The sequence below is a fragment of the Podarcis muralis genome, chromosome 15, assembly GCF_964188315.1.
Source record: "Podarcis muralis chromosome 15, rPodMur119.hap1.1, whole genome shotgun sequence".
In the NCBI taxonomy this organism is placed as follows: Eukaryota; Metazoa; Chordata; class Lepidosauria; order Squamata; family Lacertidae; genus Podarcis; species Podarcis muralis.
Genome location: NC_135669.1, coordinates 20438945 through 20460158, shown reverse-complemented (window position 1 = coordinate 20460158; position 21214 = coordinate 20438945). Strand labels below are relative to the sequence as shown.

The 21214-nt window shown below is 40.3% G+C and overlaps 1 protein-coding gene across 2 annotated transcripts in view; it reads left to right on the top strand.

The window, feature by feature from the left end:
* SIK2 (salt inducible kinase 2) overlaps positions 1–21214 on the top strand; it is an 85844-nt gene that overhangs the window by 6234 nt on the left and 58396 nt on the right. For both annotated transcript variants that reach the window (XM_028708640.2, XM_028708639.2), the window contains exons 2-3: positions 4829–4945; positions 17289–17352. In XM_028708640.2, coding sequence (XP_028564473.2) covers positions 4829–4945; positions 17289–17352 — 181 coding nt within the window. The remainder of the gene's footprint in view (positions 1–4828; positions 4946–17288; positions 17353–21214) is intronic.

Sequence of the window (21214 nt, the reverse complement as noted above, 5' to 3'; positions counted from 1 at the left end):
TATACACAGAAAAGTATGGTAAGCAACTTGAGGGATTCATGAGCTCTGCTGGCACTGCTGGATTAGTTAGAGAGGATTGTACAAAACCATGCATGGCTTCACTTCATCTCCCCACTCCCAGTTCTGCTTTCCGCAATGCAGGAAGCCCCTTTGAGATAATGTTTCTGTTTCAAGTATTTAGTGCATACTGCATTATTATTAAGAACATAGAAATTGCCTGATAAATCAGTGTTGGTTTCATCTACCCAGTATCTTGATGGATGGTGGTCACTACTTTAATGTTTTGCAGTGGGTTGCAGTTTTTTCTTCCTATCTGTATGTTACCATTTGCAGCTGTCACAGCATCTCTAGAAAGAGGCACATATTGGTTATGGCACAGAGGTGTGTGGCAATTAGGGTTGCAAAGATTCAGAAGCAATATGCTTTGGTTTGCCTCTACAAGGGAGAGGAACTTAAAACAAGAGAAAGAAATAGATTTGGGCAAAACTCCTATGATAATCATGTTGATAAACCTCTGTGAGCAAAGATTTAGAATGCATATTCAAAAGAAGTATTAACAGTGGTGAATTGTATTTAGATTGGGTAGACTAGACCGCTATGGTTCAAGCATCTGCTACTGTGTTTCTCATAACTGGCATAAGTTTTGCTTCCTAACTTTTGCTGCTTTATTAAGGCTGAAAAATTATTATATTCAAGGATATCTTAAAATCATTCTCAAAAGAAATCAGAAGTGGACCAAAACACTATGAACTTTTGAAATGTAGCATTAACAATCCGCAACTATAAGTGTTGGTGACAAAGTGTTTGTAAAAAGGATTTGACAGTGAAGACTAGAACTACAGCAGAATGTATGCAGTTTCCCCCTCCCTTCTCATGTTTCAGAATTAGAGGAAATAAGTGAAAGTTAGGGAAGTAACTTGGTTGACTTACTGAAAACTAAATTTCTTGGAACTGTATAGCTTGCAGACCTTCAAATTTATTTCATCATTGTTTGGAAAGGTTATATTGCTAGCAGATATCCATAGCATGGAGAGAATGAGGGAGTAGCAGCAAGATGGATTAGCACTGTGAATCTGGAACCAAGTTTACAGGAAAATTGCAGGTATTTCCACACTTTTAAAAATGTGGTCTCTATTCTGGAGGTTCTTCTTGGAGTTTCATTGTGCTCTTGGCCACAAATAAATGCAAGGAAAAGGAAGATCTTCCTTTTTATTAAATTGAAATAAAGAACAATTGAAATACAACTCAAATGCATTTGGACAGATCAGCTATGATTGCCAAGTCACCATATGTTCTTCTTTTTCAGCAATTTTGATCCTTGCTGAGCTGCCCGACCACTTTTTAAACTGGATTTCAGTTTTGTAGTGCCTCCCCAACCTGAACTTCTCCTTTGTACTTAATCAACTTTCTAAATAGTAGCTTAAACTTGTGGTCACCTCTTTGGGAGTTAACCTGATTTGAAGTTTCTGCCATCAGCTAGTTATTTTGTACTGTTTCAAGCTAGATGGGCTCTTGGAGAAATGTTCTGAAGACACCACATCTTCTTTGAGTTTGATTCTTAAACATTATAGAAAACATAGACATATCCTTTTCCCACTTCAGGAAATACCGGGCTGTAGCAGAAGAAACTGTTGTGCCAAACATTTATAAATAATTAAGCTTTTTGCTCAATCAGGATTTGTTTTCCTTGTAGCCAGGAGCTGCTTCCAAAGTTACAAGAAGAAATGGTTGTGTTTGCCTTCTGAGTCCCACCTTGGCTTGTAACCACTTTGAGGTCAATGCTGCTGCATGGTTTTATGCATGATGAAGAGGGTGAGGCTGTCGTGATTATCGATGAATACCCTTGACTTGCAAGACAGATGTACCTGCAATCTCAAAATCTCTTGCGGTGTCTTAGCATGGCTGGGGTGGGATAAGAAGAATTCCTGCTTTCTGAATGAGTGAGCAAAAAGGAGAGTGGTGTATGGGTGAGAGATGAGGATGCCCCCAGATTTTAGTTTAACTAAAATGTTCTTTACTAGCACAATAGTAGCAGGACTGGAAAAGATCTCTACTTGAGCTCCCAGAGACAGTCAGTGCCTTGCCTGACTATTGACAATATCTGACTCCATATTGTTTTTAATAGGACTATGTAGCTTAATGTACCTTTATACACTTGCATGGCAGCTGAGGTGTCTAGGAAGGATAAAAATTCTACTAGCTTCTGTTTCTAGTAAGTTTTTATGTTTCAATGATTCATCAGTCTTTCACCCTTCTTTAAAAGCATTGCTAATCTTAATGATACTTTGTGACATTTTCACAGGTTAGTTATCTATTGGGTAAACAAAGGAAGTGTGGGTTTAATTCCTCTTCAAAAGAGTGTTGACATTCACTTTTCCTGAATGCCTGTTTGGTCTTAAACAAAGAAAATAGAAGCTTTAAGCAGCTTGATGCAGGGTTGGAGCTTTAAACTCTGGTTACATGGTCACTTAAGTCATTTATTATTAGTTGTAGCACTTCACATATATATGGGAAGATATAGGTCTCTATATAGGACCAGATAGTTGTCTAAATTCAGTGAGTGAAGTCTTCTTAATTTGCTGTGGGTATGCAACTAAATTTGCTGTGATTATACTGCTAAGGGGAAGTTGATCTCTCCAACATGCTGGATCGGTTCTCATGGAGATCTTAGATCAAGAAGATTTCATAGTAGATTTGTAAGATTATAAGAGACCTGAAGATCCATTTCTAGATCAAGTCCTGCACTGAATCAGGATCCTGCGTGCTCCTTAAAACAAAATGTATTATTTAATATAGCAGTTTGAGATCATTCCAGATGATATGGTATATTGTAATAGCAAGGGCCACACAGCAATCAAAATAGATGTCCACTGGAGAAGAAACAACTTAATACAAACACAGAACATTCAAGCAATCAAGAATCATTCCTTTTTCTTCAGTCTTCTGCTCTGCACCTTCTCAAATGCTTGGGGCATATAATGGAAAAAAGTAGGCATATAGGAATAAATGGGAAAAGTAGAAACACAAAATACAAATTAACACACATCCCACAACCCAGTAGGTTCTTAATATTTAAACATCATAACAAATGATAGTGATTCTGAAAGATCCTGCAGCTTGGGTGAATCCTGCCAGAAGACGGATTTCTGCTCTTGAAGGGGCTGCTGAGAATACATCTTTGTCCAATTTTGTAGTCTCCATGCTTTCCATATCAAACCAATTCCATGCCACAAAGATTTTGTGCCATGCTTGTATAAGTTGTTGGTGACCATTTCTACAGTTTTTCAGAGGTCATTCAGCTCAGGCACTGAAGCAAGATTGTCCACTGATCCATGTAGTATTTTCAGTTGCACATTCACACATTCATTTGCATTTGCATTTGAAATGTATCTGTGAACTCATTACTGCATTTCTTTATAACTCCTTCCACACCATTGCCTGAGAATTGGGGTTTTGCAAGCCTAAAACTAGAGTGTGTTTTTTCATCATCGTTATTATTAATTAAATTTCTATACTTCCCTTCATTCAAAGATCACAGGGCTGTTTACAATAGAAAAACTCAAAAATATGTGCAATAATAACAACCAAAAACAACAACCTGCCCACACTGTAGATAAGCTGAGCTGTATTTAAGTGGGGTGAGTTTCCCTAAGGAGAGCTTATTCTCAAGTCCTAACAGTGTGGTTATAAATTACTTTATGTATGAGACATTAATCACAGTTAAAATAAGGTGTATGTAATAATTCAAACTACACTGATTTTGTTTTTGTACAAAATATGAAATACTATGTGAATTTCTGCTTAAATTGTATTTTTGTATTCAACAACATCTATTGGGGGGTTAGTACATGGGGGTTCTTATTAATAGAGTAGACACACGAGATTTTTTTAAAAAAAACATCAAGTTGTCTATTACTAGTGGGAACAGGCTTCTAAGCAATTTGGCTGGGATGCAGAAAGCTACTTTAGGAAAACTTGCATGTGCCAAGTAGCTTTTGGTTTGTTGATTGTGGTCCCACCCCACCCCCAACCTGCAACAGCCCCCAATAAGTAATGATTTCTTATTTAGCCTGTGGACTGCTACTCAGGGAGCACTAATTCAAAGCGGCCTTGAGGTTGCAGAATGAGTTGTAATATCTATTATTCACTTGTGAATGATCATATATTGCCTTCTTCAGCCAAAATGTGTGCAAGTCTTTTTGCCTTTGCAAAGGCACATGCTACAGCCTTTCTTAACTACAGTTTCCTGGTTTGTCTGAACTGGGCCACGATAGATATCTGCTTTGGAACAAGCCAGGATGTTGAACCATGGTTTGAAGTTGCTTTAACATTATGAGTTTTTGCAAAGTTGGTTCAGACAACATCAAGACAAAGTGCAAAATTCTGTTCATATCTATTACTAGAAAGCAACAGATAGAATGAAATGGCACAGGGAAAATGCTATAGAGATCTTAATTTCCATGACATCCTGGCCCTCGGGACTTTCCTATTGGAGTCCTGTTTGTTTTGAAACACCTTGTTCCTCTTTAGCATAAAATGTGAAAGTAGACTGTCCTGTGTATAATAAAATGTGATCATGTTTTACTAAAGTTCTGGCCAAGTGTCTGAACTTGTTCTTTCTGTTACAAAGGAAGTGTTGAGCACCTGTGTGCGTGCTAACATGTTAAGAGTATTTTCAAATTCCCTCCAAAATACTTTGTTTTGTGAGTATAACACTGTAGTTCTCTTAGAAAAAATAAAGAAAAAATTGGGTCATAACATATATACTGCCTTTTTGACCTGGTTTGGCAAAGCCAACTTTTAAAATTCTTCTTGTAATTGGTTCTAGGTGGCAATAAAAATCATTGACAAATCCCAGCTAGATTCGGTGAACCTGGAGAAAATTTATCGTGAAGTGCAGATAATGAAAATGTTGGACCACCCACACATTATCAAGCTTTATCAGGTACGTAGCTGTATTCTCTGCTAAACCTTCATGTTAAGGGTTTGAGTTTGTGAGAATTAAGCCCTGTGTCCCATGAAGTCCTGTATTGTAAGTTTTATCTTGTTGCTGTTGGTTGGAGTTTTTATGTGGCAGTTTTATAAATCTGGCAGGTTTATAAATCTGGAAATAATAAAAAAATCGGTATATATGAGAGGAGGTTTTTACTTGGTTGTTTGTGAACAATGACGACATAATGGTTTTGAATAATTCATTAATTCACAGGGACTGAACTCCCATTAACTTGAACAGCCACAGACAAGGAAAGCTAGACATGTGACAGATTCCCCAGTCAGCCCAAGACCCTTGTTGACAGGAACAGACACCCAGTAGGTTTTAGGTTAGAGTGCAGGGAATCTGCTTAGTGTGGAAGTTCAGTCACTTGATGATACTGCCTCTCTCATAGCCACCATAAGGCCAGGTCCAGGTGGGTCAGAATTATTTCATCTTTTATAGCATCCTGTTTGTTATGAAATATGCAATTTGACCTGAATGCTTCTGTGACAATGGCCAGGTTTGCCCATCGCAATCAGGAGCTCCAAGTGAATCTGATGTCTAGCCGAAGTGAAACAGTGTGAATGCAAGCTGTACTTGCAAAGGAACAATTAAGAATGTACAGTACAGTTACTGATTGTTCCTTTCCGAGCTCAGCTTGCAGTCAGTGCTGTTTAACTTTGGTGCCAAAGGGAAGCCACCCTGTTTTTGCCTGGGGGTCAGAGTCACCTGATGATGTCAAAAGGGTGACCTCACCCATTCATCAGACGTGGCCCATGGAGGGTTGGCTGCAATGTGATCTGGTTCTCTGGCAGAAAATAGTTGCCTATGCCTATGTCAAACCATAGTTATATTTACTGAGAATAAGTAGCATGCTTCTGCACGCTGCTTAAAAGTGCCCTCTTCACACTATTCCTATTCCTGGCCATGCCTCACGGGGAGCAACAGACCAGGCTTGTTGTGTCACCTAACCCAGGCTTGTGGTTTGTTTCTCTCCAAACAAACTGCAAGCTGTAAGCCAAGGTTTATCCAGGAGTAGGGGAAGAGTGAAGCAGGAATTTTGAGCAGCGTGTACAAACCCACTGCTTGCTTGCATCTGCTATTACAGTCATACCTCGGGTTGAATACGCTTCGGGTTAGGCAAATTCGGGTTGCGCTCCGCTGCGACCCGGAAGTAACGGAGCATGTTAATTCTAGGTTTCGCCACGCGCGCATGCACAGACCGTCAAAATGACATCATGCGCAGAAGCGCCAAAATGTGGCACGCACAGACATGGGTTACATTCGCTTCGGGATGCGAACAGGGCTCCGGAACGGATCCTGTTCGCATCCTGAGGTACCACTGTATGTAATGTGATGTGTGATCACAGCCAATGAGAATTCAATACAGTAGTACAATCTACAAAATAAATTTCCTAGGGTGGAAAAGAGAACTGTCTAAAACTGAGCTAAAGCTTTGGATGTAGATTTTGCTAGCGTGTGTTTTAACTGGAGAACTTTTTTTAGAAATCTGCTTGGTTTAACCTGATTTTCTTTTCCCCATAATGGTACTTGATTTGCTCTAAACCTTGATTGTGTGAAGGTGGGAAATCATTCTTTCAGGCATGACTCCATCGCTTTGTTTTAATGTGTTAGCCTGATGCTGCTAGAGTGTTTGGGTTGCTAATGCTTAAATCTGAACCCAAGGGCCCATTTATGCTACAGATGTGACTAGTATAGATTTGTTTTTCAATGTCATTGCTTCCCCCAAAGTTTCCAGGAAGTGTTGTTTGTCAAGGTTCTGAGAACTATTTTGTAGGCTTCCCTAGTTCTCAGCTTCCTGATGGGGAACCATTAAATTTGCTTAAAATGTTTACATGCCCTAAACTGTTTGTTCTTCTTTGCATACACACACACACACACACACACACACACACACACACACACACACACAATCCAGTGTCACAGGCAAGATTTTCATCGTAAGCACAAGCATAAATTAAGTCTCCATCAAAGCTTTTCAAATTCCACATGCCCTCCATTAAACCTTGCATGTCTGATGGCAGGGCACATGCAGGAATCGGTCCAAATTATTATGTGATCAAGCATTCATCTCTATATCAAAGTTAAAGCAGTGTTGTTTGTTTCTTTGGTGAACTTAGCTTTTATTTTGAGTAGGTAGCTGTTTGAAATGCGAAACAAAATATTAAGCTGAAACTGAAAATGGGCATTCAGGTTTTGCCGTTCTATTTTGCATTTGGTGCCTTACATGAGCTGAAACATCATAATAGAGCAGAGGTAGCCAATGTAGTGTTGTTGGTCTTAAATTCCCATCACCACTAGCCATTAGCCATGCTGGCTGGGACTTATGGAGTCCAATGATATTTGAAGGGCACCTTGCTGACTGTCCCTGCAATACAGTAAACGCATAATCAAATATAGATGCTGAATATGTGGATAAAGGATACAGTTCAAGAATGCTTCCCGAACTGTGCCTAATGAATTGAACAGAACTTATTCCAGAACACATCTGCGTGGAATAAAATGCCAGTAGATTGTATCCAATGTAAATTTAAACAGGAGTTTTAGTTCTGAGCCATCTTGTATGCTCTGTGTCCCAGTGACATTAATGGATTGTTCCCATTAAGTGTTGATGCCTCAAGCAAAATAGGAATCTTCCTGCTGTTTAAGAGGGAAGATTTGATTTAATGAGGTCTGTCTTGTTAGTTTTAATTTTACCATCAGAAATAGTCTAGTGGTTCAGCGTTATTAAATCAAGTCTTAATCTTGACAGCAACCTATAAATCAAGGGATACAATTCTAATAGTATGAAACAAATGTGTTACTTTGGGTTGTTGTTTTTTAAATTAACCTGGAGTTCACAAAGGAGAGTTGTTCCAGTAGTCAAAAGAATATAATTACTGTCTTGTGGTCTGCAATCTTGATGTAAAAGTGGCCAGTTACCACCACTCATACTTCCCCACCCCTAAACTATCACCACTTTTCAAGAATTTGCAGTTTTTATTAATAAGCAACCTCCTTTTAAAACTCCCACGCATGGGACTTCCGGAGGCGGCGCGAAACAGCAATGGCGGTCCTCTTCAGCTACTGAAGGGGGGCTCCGCGGAAAAGGGTCGTGCGCTGCGGCACAGCGACGACCCAGTAAGAAAAACCACGGGTAGAGTGAGCCCGTGGCCGTGGGATTCGGCGGGTACCAGAAGCGACCCCAGAAGCGCAGAAGGGACCCCGTAAGGGGCTCCGGAACGTGGAGGGGGTAGCGGTGCTGTGAATCCATCGCTCTTTCCGCGGAAGTGAAGCCGCGCGGCTGCTGCTGATGAGCGCTGACCTTTCTTCTACGATTAATCAACTTGAAACTACATACTCGTGAGTAAGAAATTTGGGACTCTATTTAAGAGGAACAACAAAATCTTTGCAATTTGACTGAAAACGGGAGACGCTAAAAAGGAAGTCAGCCTTCCGTCTCTGTTTAAAGTACTGAGCAAAGTCCCTTTAAAATTGAAGCGCTGACAGGAGGTTAAAAGAAGTTGGAATTTACCCTGCAAATTCGGATTTGAAGCTTTAAAGTTAAAGATAAGCTATAACTGTGCTATAAGTGGATAGAGACTGTGCTATTTCCTCCCATTGTTAGTGGATTACAAAGTTGCGAGACTCTGCTCTCTCGGGCTGCTGGATTACAAAGTAACATCAGACTGTCAGACTGCGTTGACAGTATACAGAGATACAAAGTTTTACTGGGCTATTCTGAAAGTTATAAGAAAGGAACTGTTGCACTTATTCTGACAAAAATTTTTATTCTCTGCTGTTCAATGTGAATTTAAAGGGTCTCCCCTTTATTTTGGACATTACTTCATTTGGGAACTTACTGGTGGAAAATTCCATCTTCCCTGAACTTTTAGGGAGCTCCCCCTGCTGGATTGTGGAAATATCAACCTCTGAGAACTGCGGGATGTTTTGAAACTTTTATGGTTGGATGTTTACTTTCCTTTTGGATTGCCTTTCCCATGGGATTTATAATTTGACCTTGAAGCCTTGACAGCTGTGGAATGAGTGGTGCTGGAAAAACAAGGGCTGGCAAGAGAGCAAAACAGCTTGAATTAATGCAAGCAACTTTGCCGGTTCAGACACGTAGATCATCTGTCCCAACTGTGACAGGTTTGCAGGAAGAAAAATCTAAACAGCCAGCTTTGGAGGACATGGCTGCAGGAGGGCTTGACCCTGTTTCTAAAGAAATATTGGAGCAACTGGCTGCATTAAACAAGAAGGCCGATGATCAAGCGATTAAATTTGACCAAGTGACAGCTACAATTAATAAATTGACAGACCAAGTAGCCCAGAACACACAGGCGATAGGAGATATCGGGAAGACGGCGACAGAAAATCGAAGACTGGTCGAGGAAGTGAATGCAAAAGCTGACCAAAATAAAAAAGGGATAGAGGAATTAAGAGGGGAAGTAAGACCACTGAGTAGACAGATCACTGAACAACAGGCCTATCTGTCGATGGCAGAATTGAAAAACCGGGAGAGCAATCTTAGGATTAGAAATATCCCAGAACAAGAAAAGGAAGATCTGGTTGACTTCTTGACCGCAGAAATATCCAAATTCTGGGGTCTGGCGAAGGAGAAGGACTTTACAATTGTTACCGCCTTTAGATTGGGAAGTGTGGCCAGGAAGGATAAACCAAGAGATTGCTTGATCATTTTGAGATACAAGCAAGAAAAGGATAACATACTTGGCCTACACTTTAAAAATCCATTGGTGGTACAAGGAAAGACCGCAGAAATCTTCAGAGATATACCAAAACAGCTGTTGGACTTAAGAACTACATATAAAGACCTAGCAAGACTGCTGAGAAACAACTCAATCCGCTACAGGTGGGAATTCCCGCAAGGATTATCTTTTAACTTGAAAGGGAAGAAAGTTAGAATCAGATCAACAGAGGAGCAAGATAAGTTCCTAAGTGACTACGGGGAAGACCTCCGAAAAGGAACAGCAAGTGACTGGTCACACCCCACGCCTGACGCAAAAGATCCACCTCTAGACATAGATAACAAGGGAGACAAACCCACTGACTGACAACAGATCCAGGATGTCTCTGCAGCTTCTCAGTTGGAACATTCATGGTGCAAATTCCCCTGAAAAAAGGAAGAGGATCTTCCATATATTAAAGAAAGAACAACTAGATGTTATATGCTTACAGGAAACCCATGTAACTAGGCTCCATAGAAGAGTATTGATTAACAAGAGACTAGGCCAAGAATTTATTTCATCAGATAAAGTAAAGAAAAGAGGAGTAGTGATATATGCAAAAGAGAACCTAGTGCCAAAATTTGTATTTAAAGACGAACAAGGCAGAATTTTGGCGATTGAAATACAATTACAAGGAGAAAAATTCCTGATAGTAGGAATCTACGCACCTAATGATGGGAAATCGGAATTCTACAAGAAGCTGCATGAGATAACGCTGGACTATATTGACTATAACAACATCATTTTGATGGGAGATATGAATGGAGTTGTCTCCACACATATGGATAAGTCACAAAACCAAAATCTGACTAAAGAAGGCAGACTACCAAAGACTTTCTTCGAACTTACAGACAATATGGACTTGATTGACATTTGGAGAACAAAAAACCCTCTAGGCAAAGAGGGAACATTCTTTTCTGAGGCCCACCTATCTTGGACACGAATCGACCAAATTTGGGTATCTAGAGGACTGGCACCTAAAACTAAAAAAATAGAGATTTGTCCCAAAACTTGCTCCGACCATAATGCCTTAAAAATGGACTTGAGACTCATACCAACTGGATCCTTTAGATGGAGAATGAATGACTCCTTGTTCAGAGATCAGGAGATTGTGAAGAAGGCCCAAAAAACGATGAAAGACTATTTTGAAATTAATTTGAATACCTCGGTGGAGAAAAAAACAATCTGGGACGCAAGTAAAGCTGTTATGAGAGGGTTCCTGATACAACAGAACACTATTAGGAAAAAACTCTGGAATGGTAAAAAAGACAAGATCTTGGAGAAGATAAAGGATGGAGAGAAAAGGTTGAGATTGAATCCAAAATCAAAAGAAATCTTAAGAGAAATAAAATTCCATCAAACACAATTTGCGAAATTGATGAATCAAGAAGTAGAATGGAAGATTAAACAGATGAAACAAAGATCATTTGAATCGGCAAACAAATGTGGGAAGTTACTGTCATGGCAGTTGAAAAAGAGACAGAAACTGAACTTTGTTACCAATCTAGAGGTTGAAGGTGAATGTATCCAGAAACCTGAGGAAATTAGAAAGTGCTTCCAGAGATATTTTAAAAAATTGTTCACACAAGGCCATCAAGAAGAGCAGGAGATAAATAAATTTGTAAAAAGCTATGGCCTGCAAAAATTGACTCAAGATAAACAAATAACCCTGAATTACAAAATAACAGAACAAGAAATTGGAAGTGCCATTCAGAACATGCAATTAGGCAAAGCTCCGGGCCCAGATGGACTTACCTCCAAATATTATAAGACACTGAAGGAACATCTGATTCAACCATTGTTGGAGGTATGCAACCAAATAATGGAAGGGAAGGGAGCACCAGAATCGTGGAAAGAGGCATTCATCACGTTGATACCAAAATCAGAATCTGAAAAGACCCAATTGAAGAATTATCGCCCCATCTCACTCCTAAACGTGGATTACAAGATTTTTGCTGATATTTTGGCAAACAGGCTGAAAAAAGTCTTAAATGAAGTAATTCATAAAGACCAAGCAGGCTTTCTCCCTGGTAGACATTTGTCTGACAATACCAGGAACATTTTGGATGTCTTGGAACTACTACAGACAAATTTGAATACGAAAGCAGCTTTGATATTTATAGATGCGGAGAAGGCCTTTGATAATATATCTTGGAAATTTATGAAGAGAAATTTAGAAGGGATGGGAGTGGGAAGGGCATTTCAAAATGGTATTGAAGCGATCTATTCAGAACAAAAAGCTAAATTGATAGTAAACAATGTGGTGTCAGAAGAGTTTAAAATTGAAAAAGGAACACGACAGGGATGCCCCTTATCACCCTTGCTATTTATCTCGGTCCTGGAGGTTTTGCTGAACCTGATCAGAAGGGACCAGCAGGTAGAAGGAATACAGGTCGGTAGAAAACAATATAAACTGAAGGCCTTTGCGGATGATGTGGTATTGACATTACAGGAGCCAGTGCCTAGTACTAAAAGAGCTTTGGAATTAATTTCTGAGTTTGGTCGGGTGGCGGGGTTTAAGTTAAACAAACAAAAAACCAAGGTTTTGGCAAAAAATTTGACACCCTTAGAAATAGATGGGTTTCAGAAGGAAACCGAATTAAACGTGGTTAAAAAAGTGAAATACCTGGGGGTTAACCTGACCGGGAAAAATTTGAATTTGTTTAAAGATAATTATGAAAAATGTTGGTCTGAAATTAAAAAGGACCTAGAAATCTGGTCAAGATTGAAACTTTCCTTGTTGGGAAGAATTGCAGCTGTTAAGATGAATGTATTGCCAAGAATGTTGTTCTTATTTCAGGCCTTGCAGATCGTGGACAGGGTGGAGTGTTTTGGAAAGTGGCAGAGGGACATAGCGAAGTTTGTCTGGCAGGGCAAAAAGCCCCGAATAAAATTTAAAATATTAACAGATGCAAAGGAAAGAGGGGGATTTGCCCTGCCGGACTTAAGGTTATACTATGAAGCTGCATCCTTCTGCTGGATGAAAGATTGGTTTTTGCTAGAAAACACCGATGTCCTAGATCTGGAAGGGTTTAACAATGCTTTCGGGTGGCATGCATATCTGTGGTATGACAAGGTAAAGTCTCATAAGCTATTTAAAAACCATATTGTCAGGAAATCTCTGTTTATTGTCTGGACTAAATACAAGGACTTACTCGAAAACAAGACTCCGAGGTGGTTGTCACCGATGGAGGCTAAGGCCATTAAGATTCTTAATATGGGGGGTGGCTGGGCAAAATACTGTGAAATAATTGAAAAAGTGGATGATACTTGGAGGTTGCAGAGTTTTGAAAAACTTAAAGGGAAGGTGCGAGACTGGTTTCATTACGCCCAAATTCTAGAAATTTTTAAAAAAGACAAAAAAATTGGCTTCCAGGTGGAAAAATCAAAATTAGAGTCAGAACTACTTGAACCTAAGATGAAAGTGCTTTCAAGAATGTACAATTTGTTGCTTAAATGGAATACTCAAGATGAGTTAGTTAAATCAGCCATGATAAAATGGGCACAAGACATTGGGTACAACATTATGTTTGAAGACTGGGAAAGGTTATGGACCACCAGTATGAAATTTACGGCATGTAGTGCCTTAAAAGAAAACATCATGAAAATGATATACAGGTGGTACATGACCCCAGTCAAATTGGCAAAGATATACCATTTGTCTGATAATAAATGTTGGAAATGCAAAGAGGCTGAGGGAACGTTCTTTCACCTCTGGTGGACATGCCCGAGGGTGAAGGCCTTTTGGGAAATGATTTATAACGAGCTGAAAAAGGTATTCAGATATACCTTTCAGAAGAAACCAGAGGCCTTCCTACTGGGCATTGTGGGCCAGAGAGTGTTAAAGAAGGATAGGACTTTCTTTTTATATGCAACTACAGCAGCAAGAATTCTTCTAGCTAAACACTGGAAGGCACAGGAATTACCCACACTGGAAGAGTGGCATACGCAACTGATGGACTATATGGAACTGGCTGAGATGACCGGCAGAATTCGAGACAGAGGAGAAGACGCAGTGGAAGAGGATTGGAGAAAATTTAAGGACTATTTACAAAAACATTATAAATTATTTGAATGTTGAGAATTTGCTAAGTTTTGAGGAAAACATGCTTCATTATTGAAATTCGGATAAGATTATGATTGAGTTATGATTGAGAAAAGTTTAAATTTTTTTAAAATCAATAACTAGATGAAAGTAGAATAATATACGAAACAAGGTAACAATTTGCTATATAACCTTTATTATAAAAATACAGAGATGGAGGAGGTGGGGAAGTCCAGTGGATAATGAAAAAAGACTTGGAAGAAGGAGTTTTGTCTTTGCTTCTATTTGTTTTCTTTTCTCTCTTTTCTGTAAAAAACGGCTTTTGTTGAGTTATTGACAATGTATTTCGACCCTGGAAAACAAAGCAATAAAAAATATTTAAAAAAAAAAAAATAAAACTCCCACGCATGTTGGGATTGCAGGTAGACATTACTGCTCACAGGTCAGCTAGGAGCCAAATGTGCATGCAAACAAGAAATATATGGTGACTAATCTCACATTGAGCAATAATGAGAGGGTATCACACTCATTCCTATTATATGCTTATATAATGATTTCATATTTAAAAGAGGGAAGGGAGAGTAGGCTAGGTTAATGGCAAGGTTAATGTGACCTTTTCCATTTGCTTTGGACACCATAGCAGATAGATCCTACCGCTTTGGGTTCCCTTTTTATTTCTATCTGCCTGTGAATCATTTCCCTCCAAGGCAGCCCCCGTTAGCCTTTTCTGCAGGAAAGGAAGGCAGGAAAACATACTGCCCTGCCCCTCTGTTGGACGGAGGCACCTGGTGCATCCCCTAGCACTGCCCAAGAAAACCTGCAAGAGAGACCAGCAGGGGAAGCTTAGCAGCTTGGGCACCACTTTTCTCCTGAGAAAGGCCACTGGGGAGCTTTCAGGTATAACCTTACCTCCAAGCAGCCAAGAAACCTTCCTGCAAGAAGGGTGGGGAGCTTGCTACCTTGACTTCTTTGAAGTATCTCTCTTCCAACAATCAAACCCTCCCAGTCTTGGAACTGGAGAGAGGGCAGAGATAGCAGCTTAAGCGTTGGGATAATCCCTACCCACCTCTACAGCTTCAGATTTGGGGGCGTGACTGATTGCTTGTCATCCTTACCAGAGGGTGACTGCATAGTTACCTTGGCAATAGAAAAGATTGCCACCTGAATTGTGATACCAAAAGTGTTCACTTTGAGCAGGACATGAAACTTGATTACGGAATCCAGATTACATTCTGGTCATGTTTTGTTGATGGTGGTACAAAATAATGTTATGACTTCTGGTAATTCACTAATACAATTTATTACAATTATTAAAAGCATTTCTATCTTGACTTTTATTGGTAAGCCCATTGGATATTTTAACATTAAATGAACTTAACATTCATTTAGTGCCAGCAGTGCACTCTCTGTCATGATGGCTTGCAATCTGCATTAGATTGAGCAGAGGCAGAGGCCAGATTTGGAAAAAGTATTTGAAATTCTCAGGAGATGATACAATTCTACAGCATTAGCCCTGCACGGAGCTGAAAAATAGTTTGCGTTCCTAGGTGCCAACATCACATTTTTTTGTATTCAGTTAGGGTCCCTGGTAAAAGAAGCTTCATAAAAGAGTAGAGAGGATGTATTAACTGAAAATACAAAAAGCTAAAATCTATTGCAGCATCAGAGCTAGTAGACTAGCTTTTTGCTTAGGTTAATGTGGATGCCTAAGAATATGTATTGTAAAATAACCAATTTAAAAAGGAATCTTAGTTTCAAGACTGAAAAATCCTGATCAGCAGTTCAGAGTTTAAGGACAGTTTATTCTGCAATCTCATTCTATGAGCTGTTAAAAAAGTTACGAGCCAGATAACCTATTTGGTGAGAACTTTGAGGCTCACTTTGACTTTTGTCTTGTTGCTCACAACAACCAGTGACAAAGCAAGGCTTAAAAGAAAGTGTCCAGGAAAAAGACGACAATGTAATGAGAGGATAATCAGGGGTCAACATACCTTGGATATGTATGTAAATATATTTGAGTTCCTTTTTTTAATTAACAAAAATAATAAAAATTAAATAAATAAACTTAAGTAGGAAAAAATGCACAAGGAAAACTTAGCATGCCATGTGTGTGTGTGTGAATGAATGAATGAAGAGTAGAATGCACCATTTGAACTTCCAATCATTTATTTGTTTTTGCCTTCTTATGTTAATGTCCTTTGTCATGGAACCCAAGATGGTGTATGTGTGGTTCCCAGGTGGCCACCCATCCAGGTGCTGATTTGACCCAGACCTGCCTTGCAGACCTGCTTAGCTTCAGCAGGGCAGGAATCTCATGCGCATCCACATCATACTCATATAGCAAGGGTAGCCAATGAGGTGTCCTCCAGATGCTGTTGAATGACAACTCCCATTATCCCTCACCATTGGCCATACTGAATGGGGCCGATGGGAATTGTCCATTAGCATCTGGTGGAGCACCACATTGACTGTCGTATAATACCAAGGAGGAGAACATGGTTGTCAGACAAGAGCATTCCCATTACTAGGGGATGGGTATACACTACTGTACATTGTTAATAAGGTCCCATTTGTTAGATATAGCTTTTGATTTACATTCATGTTGCTGTTTTATAAGAGTACTTACTCAACTTGACCTTCCCAGAGAGAAGGCCTGAATAACAATGATTCTGATACTGTACAAGTGGATTCTCATGATTCATCAGACTCTTGAGACCCTGTCTGCAAGATTAAGAACACATTGCATTGTGGTTGTTTTTTCTCTTTTTCCCTCCCACAGTATCTGTTACTTACCTTAGAGCATCATGAACACCAATGCTAAGACCCCAGATGCTATCTAGTCTCCTGGTAATTTAGGAGTTGAGCAAAGCAATTGCTTGGGTGTATTGGCCGAAGTCCTACTGCCTTTAGACTAAGTCTTAAAATTGGTCCTGGGAAATCTCAACATCCTTTTAACAAACTTCATGGCCAAGATACAAAGACACTGTCTAGGCCAGGGGTCTGCAACCTTTAAGACAAAAAGAGCCACTTGGACCCGTTTCCGAAGAAAAAACAACAACTGGGAGCCGCAAAACCATTGCGACATTTAAAACAAATATATCTCCGGAGCCGCGATCTGACAGCGGGCGGGAAGGTGACATCGGGACGGTGCGTGACTAATGCACGCACCGCCCCCATGCGACGTCACAGCCAGTACAGCGCCAGCCACAGTGAGGAGTGTCGGGGTGCACAATGCGCCTCCTCCCCTCGCTAGTATCCGCCCCGGAGCCACGGCAAAGATGTAAAAGAGCCACATGCGGCTCCGGAGCCGCGGGTTGCAGACCCCTGGTCTAGGCACTAATTTAAGAAGCTGCTTAATCATACTTTTAAATTAGAGTATTTGTAGCATGAGAATATTAGGCTTTTAAAGGCCACCTGTGATGTGTTTTGTGAGGCAGGGGTATTATTGAAAAATTTCTAGGATTTTGTTTTTAAAATTCTTTTCGCCTATTAAACTAATGTGTGATTTTTCCATCAATAGGTAATGGAGACCAAAAGCATGTTGTACCTTGTGACAGAATATGCCAAAAATGGAGAAATATTTGGTAAGTCTTTTCGCTTAAAAATAGCTTGATAGTTTATTTCAGCAGCTAAATACTGTGAGTTGTGGGAGGATTGTTTTCATTCTAAAAATAGAAGCTTTAGATCAACTTTTTACTGCACTCACTTCTCTTTTAAAGGAGGTTTTCATATAAAACTAATTCATGAGCATTACGTCATCTCTTGCTCAGTAGGTTAGCAAATAAAATGTGTTGTAGGCCAGTTTGTCATTTCACAATAGTGTTGATTCTTGGCAGTTGAAAGTTGTTAAAATATTAGTATATTTCCAATCCGAAAACTGGTTTTCTTGTCTTTCCACTTATCTATTATTGTTCTTATATGGAGTTCTTATCATTTAGCCTTGCCGCTGAATAAATAGAAGTTCCCCATTTGTACAAACTGACCTGTGCTTTTGATAAATTTGTAATACACTGTGTAGTGGCAGGATTACCATGCAGCTTGTCAGGGAAATGCTGTGGAGCTTTTAGAGACAGGGCTATTCTCAAGATGGCAACTTAACATCCATAAGTGAAAGTGGTAGCTTTGAAAATAAATTGTCCTGAATATGTATTGCATATAAATATTTGAATCAACCACTTTTCAACAACAACAAATTCAGAGCAGTTTCCATAAGAAAATAGGGCAACAATTTCATTTGTCCTGTTCCTTCAGCAGCTCCTGACTTTCCGAACCTGTGGAGGAACCTGCTGGAGATGAGGAAGGGTTTCCATAGGGAAGAAAATAGCCCCATACCTTAGAAGGTTGTTGCCAAGCACCAGGCCTGAATAACACTATGTTAGTGTCCAAAGAGGGCAAGGGCTTCTGGTTTCCTGCACAGATGTTATCATTGGCCCCTGGCTCCCAGAACTCTTGGTGGAATAAGTTTCTGGAGGTGCTGGGAGAACAGTGGTGTAAAAAGAAGTCCTCTTCTTTCCCCTACCTGCTTCCAACAGTACCCCAAGGCTTTTTTTTGAATAATGATACATAATTTTGGTCCAGGAGCAGAGTTCAGGAACCTGGTATATTGGGATAAAGAACCTGTTGACATCTCTGGGGAATCAATAGCTTTTTGTTACCTTTCCTTTGGATACTTCATTGATTTTATTCTGCATTTTAGTCAGGGAGGCGATTGTACATTCCCAGTACTTAATTACTGTTGGGTCCCTTAATTACTGTTGGGTCCCAGTATCACCATACACAGTGATTCTGCGGAATCTGCCCCTTTTGAAGTTTCTACATTGACAATATTTTCTTTGATGTACAATGACACTACCCCCAGTGTGCCCTTCCCTGTTCTTTCTGTAGAGTTTGTATCCAGAGATAACTGTGTCCCACTAGTTCTTTCTTATGTCACCAAATTTCCATTAATTCCCCCTATATCCGTGCTCTTTCTTAGTACCAAGTACTTCAGCTGGCCAGTCTTGGCTTTGGCATTGTGTTTACCCTATGGTCCTTTGGGATCTTTGAATTGCTATCATGTACCCTTGCACTTGAAATGCCTAGTTCTTCTCTCTCCTTTGAGCAATCATGAACATTTTCACCTTCATCCCTGGAGGATAATTTGTTCTGAACTGGATGCTCCTCAGCTGCTGTTGGCTCTCCCCCAGCAATCAGTTTAAAAGATGCTCTGCCACCTTTTCAATTTAAAGCACCAACAGTCTGGTTCCATCCTGGTTCAAGTGGACTCCATCCATTTTGTACAAGCCAAACTCATTCCCAAACATTTCCCAGCACCTAAGGGACGCGGGTGGCGCTGTGGGCTAAACCACAGAGCCTGGGATTTGCCAATCAGAAGGTCGGCGGTTCGAATCCCCATGACGGGGTGAGCTCCCGTTGCTCGGTCCCAGCTCCTGCCAACCTAGCAGTTTGAAAGCACCTCAAAGTGCAAGTAGATAAATAGGTACCGCTCTGGCGGGAAGGTAAATGGTGTTTCCGTGCTTCTCTGGTTCGCCAGAAGCGGCTTAGTCATGCTGGCCACATGACCCAGAAGCTGTACAACGGCTCCCTCGGCCAATAAAGCGAGATAAGCGCCGCAACCCCAGAGTCGGCCACGACTGGACCTAATGGTCAGGGGTCCCTTTACCTTTTTAACAAATCAATAACCTTTTCCTAACACCATGAATTGAGATTGCACCACTATGTCTGTCTATCTTGCTCTCTGCATGGAACAGTTAGTTCTTCTGAGAAAGCTGCCTTGAAGCTCCTGGCTTTCAACCTCCTATCTAGTAACCTAGATTTGTTTTCTAAACACCAGGACAGCATGATTACAGTTCCCCACATCACTGGTGCCAAGAGGCACCATAAGCACTGACTCCTCCCCAGAACCGTCTAACAGGCCATCAAAACAACTCATAGCATATGCAGCCTTCACACCAGCCAGGCAAGTCACTATGCATTGACCCCCATTGCTTATCTAATTATGTCCCTAATGTTCAAATCACCCACTAATAAGAAGGTTATCATCAGTGTGAGAGGATAGCGGCTTAGACTATCCCCCAAACCCCGGGATTATTTCCTGAGAGTGACATCTTCCTCCCAGAGACCATTATTCGTGGTAACAGCAGAGAAGCTTTCGCCTTGCGAATTGGGTGCAGGTATCACAACCCTGAAGGCCTTGGCTACTAACCTCTGGCTTTCTCAGCTTCTTAAGGTCAACCACCATGGCCTCAAGGGAACAAAATCATTCCCTGTGGGCCAGGAGCTTATTGCTCTGAACACCTACCCACAACTGCATCCAGCAGGCAGATAGTCGTATAGTCCCCACACTTGATCTCGCATGTATAGCAAGCTTAGTTATTGAAGCCTATCCATGTCTTAGTGACAGGATCTCCTCCTAGGGAGCAGTGGGCCAGAAATAGTTCCACCAAAGAATCAGAGCTCATGTTCTAGTAAGTAAGTTGTGGTCATTGATGACTTACATCATGGTAGAAAACATGGTCCATGTGAATTTTCAGGATTGGTGCTGAATAAGATTGCTCAACCTCTGTCACAAGATGGCTGTCTCTTTGCTCCATGGTTTATTTTCTGTTGCTGTTTGCAAGTTTTTGTGGGGTTCTTTAAAACCTGATAAAACAAAAACCTGTGAGATAGATGTTCTGTTGTGTGCACACATTTGAGTCAGGGTCTCTGTTATCACCAACTGAAACTCAGAAAACTCTGGTCATTATTCAGTACTGATTTAAACTTAAAAACAAGTTCTTTGGAAACCAAATGTTCTGGCAGTGGTGGTCTTAGAAGAGACTAGGTGAATTTGAAGCCATGCTTCTTTAATTTCTAAGGTGCTTATTTAATTTCTAAAATGATGATTACGTCTCTATGTGAATCCTGCCTATCTGACCTAGAAACACTTTCCCATCATTGCCTTATTCCAGATGTATGAGGGCAGATTGTTGTTAGTGGTAAGAGAAAAGCACTGCATACGTTCAGGAATACTGTATTATTTTGCTGGATTTTTATTGCAGCAGTATAGGCTTAAATGGAGCACTAGTTGTACAAGAAAGTTATGGAAGCTCTTAGGAGAAAGATGTTGAAGCATTGTTTTGAGCTGGCTTTAATCTACTTAATCCACCTTCGTGTGTGGTGGCAGGATAGGATAACCCTTTGGGTGCCTTCCAGACTTCCATTTGGTTTGGGCAAAAATATGGCAGATGATGGATGATACAGCTAAATGAAACTTCCTCATATACCATGTATCTCAGGCATGCGTTACAGTATAATGCTTCCAAGCCCATGGTTTGAATAATGAATAATTGTGCGTTAAAAATTGCTGCAGATGGACTGTTCTGGGTAGCTTCAATTTCAGAGCAGCATTTTTGGTTTACTAGAGCCAGTGTGGTGTATAGCTGCTAGAATGTTGGATGAAGATCT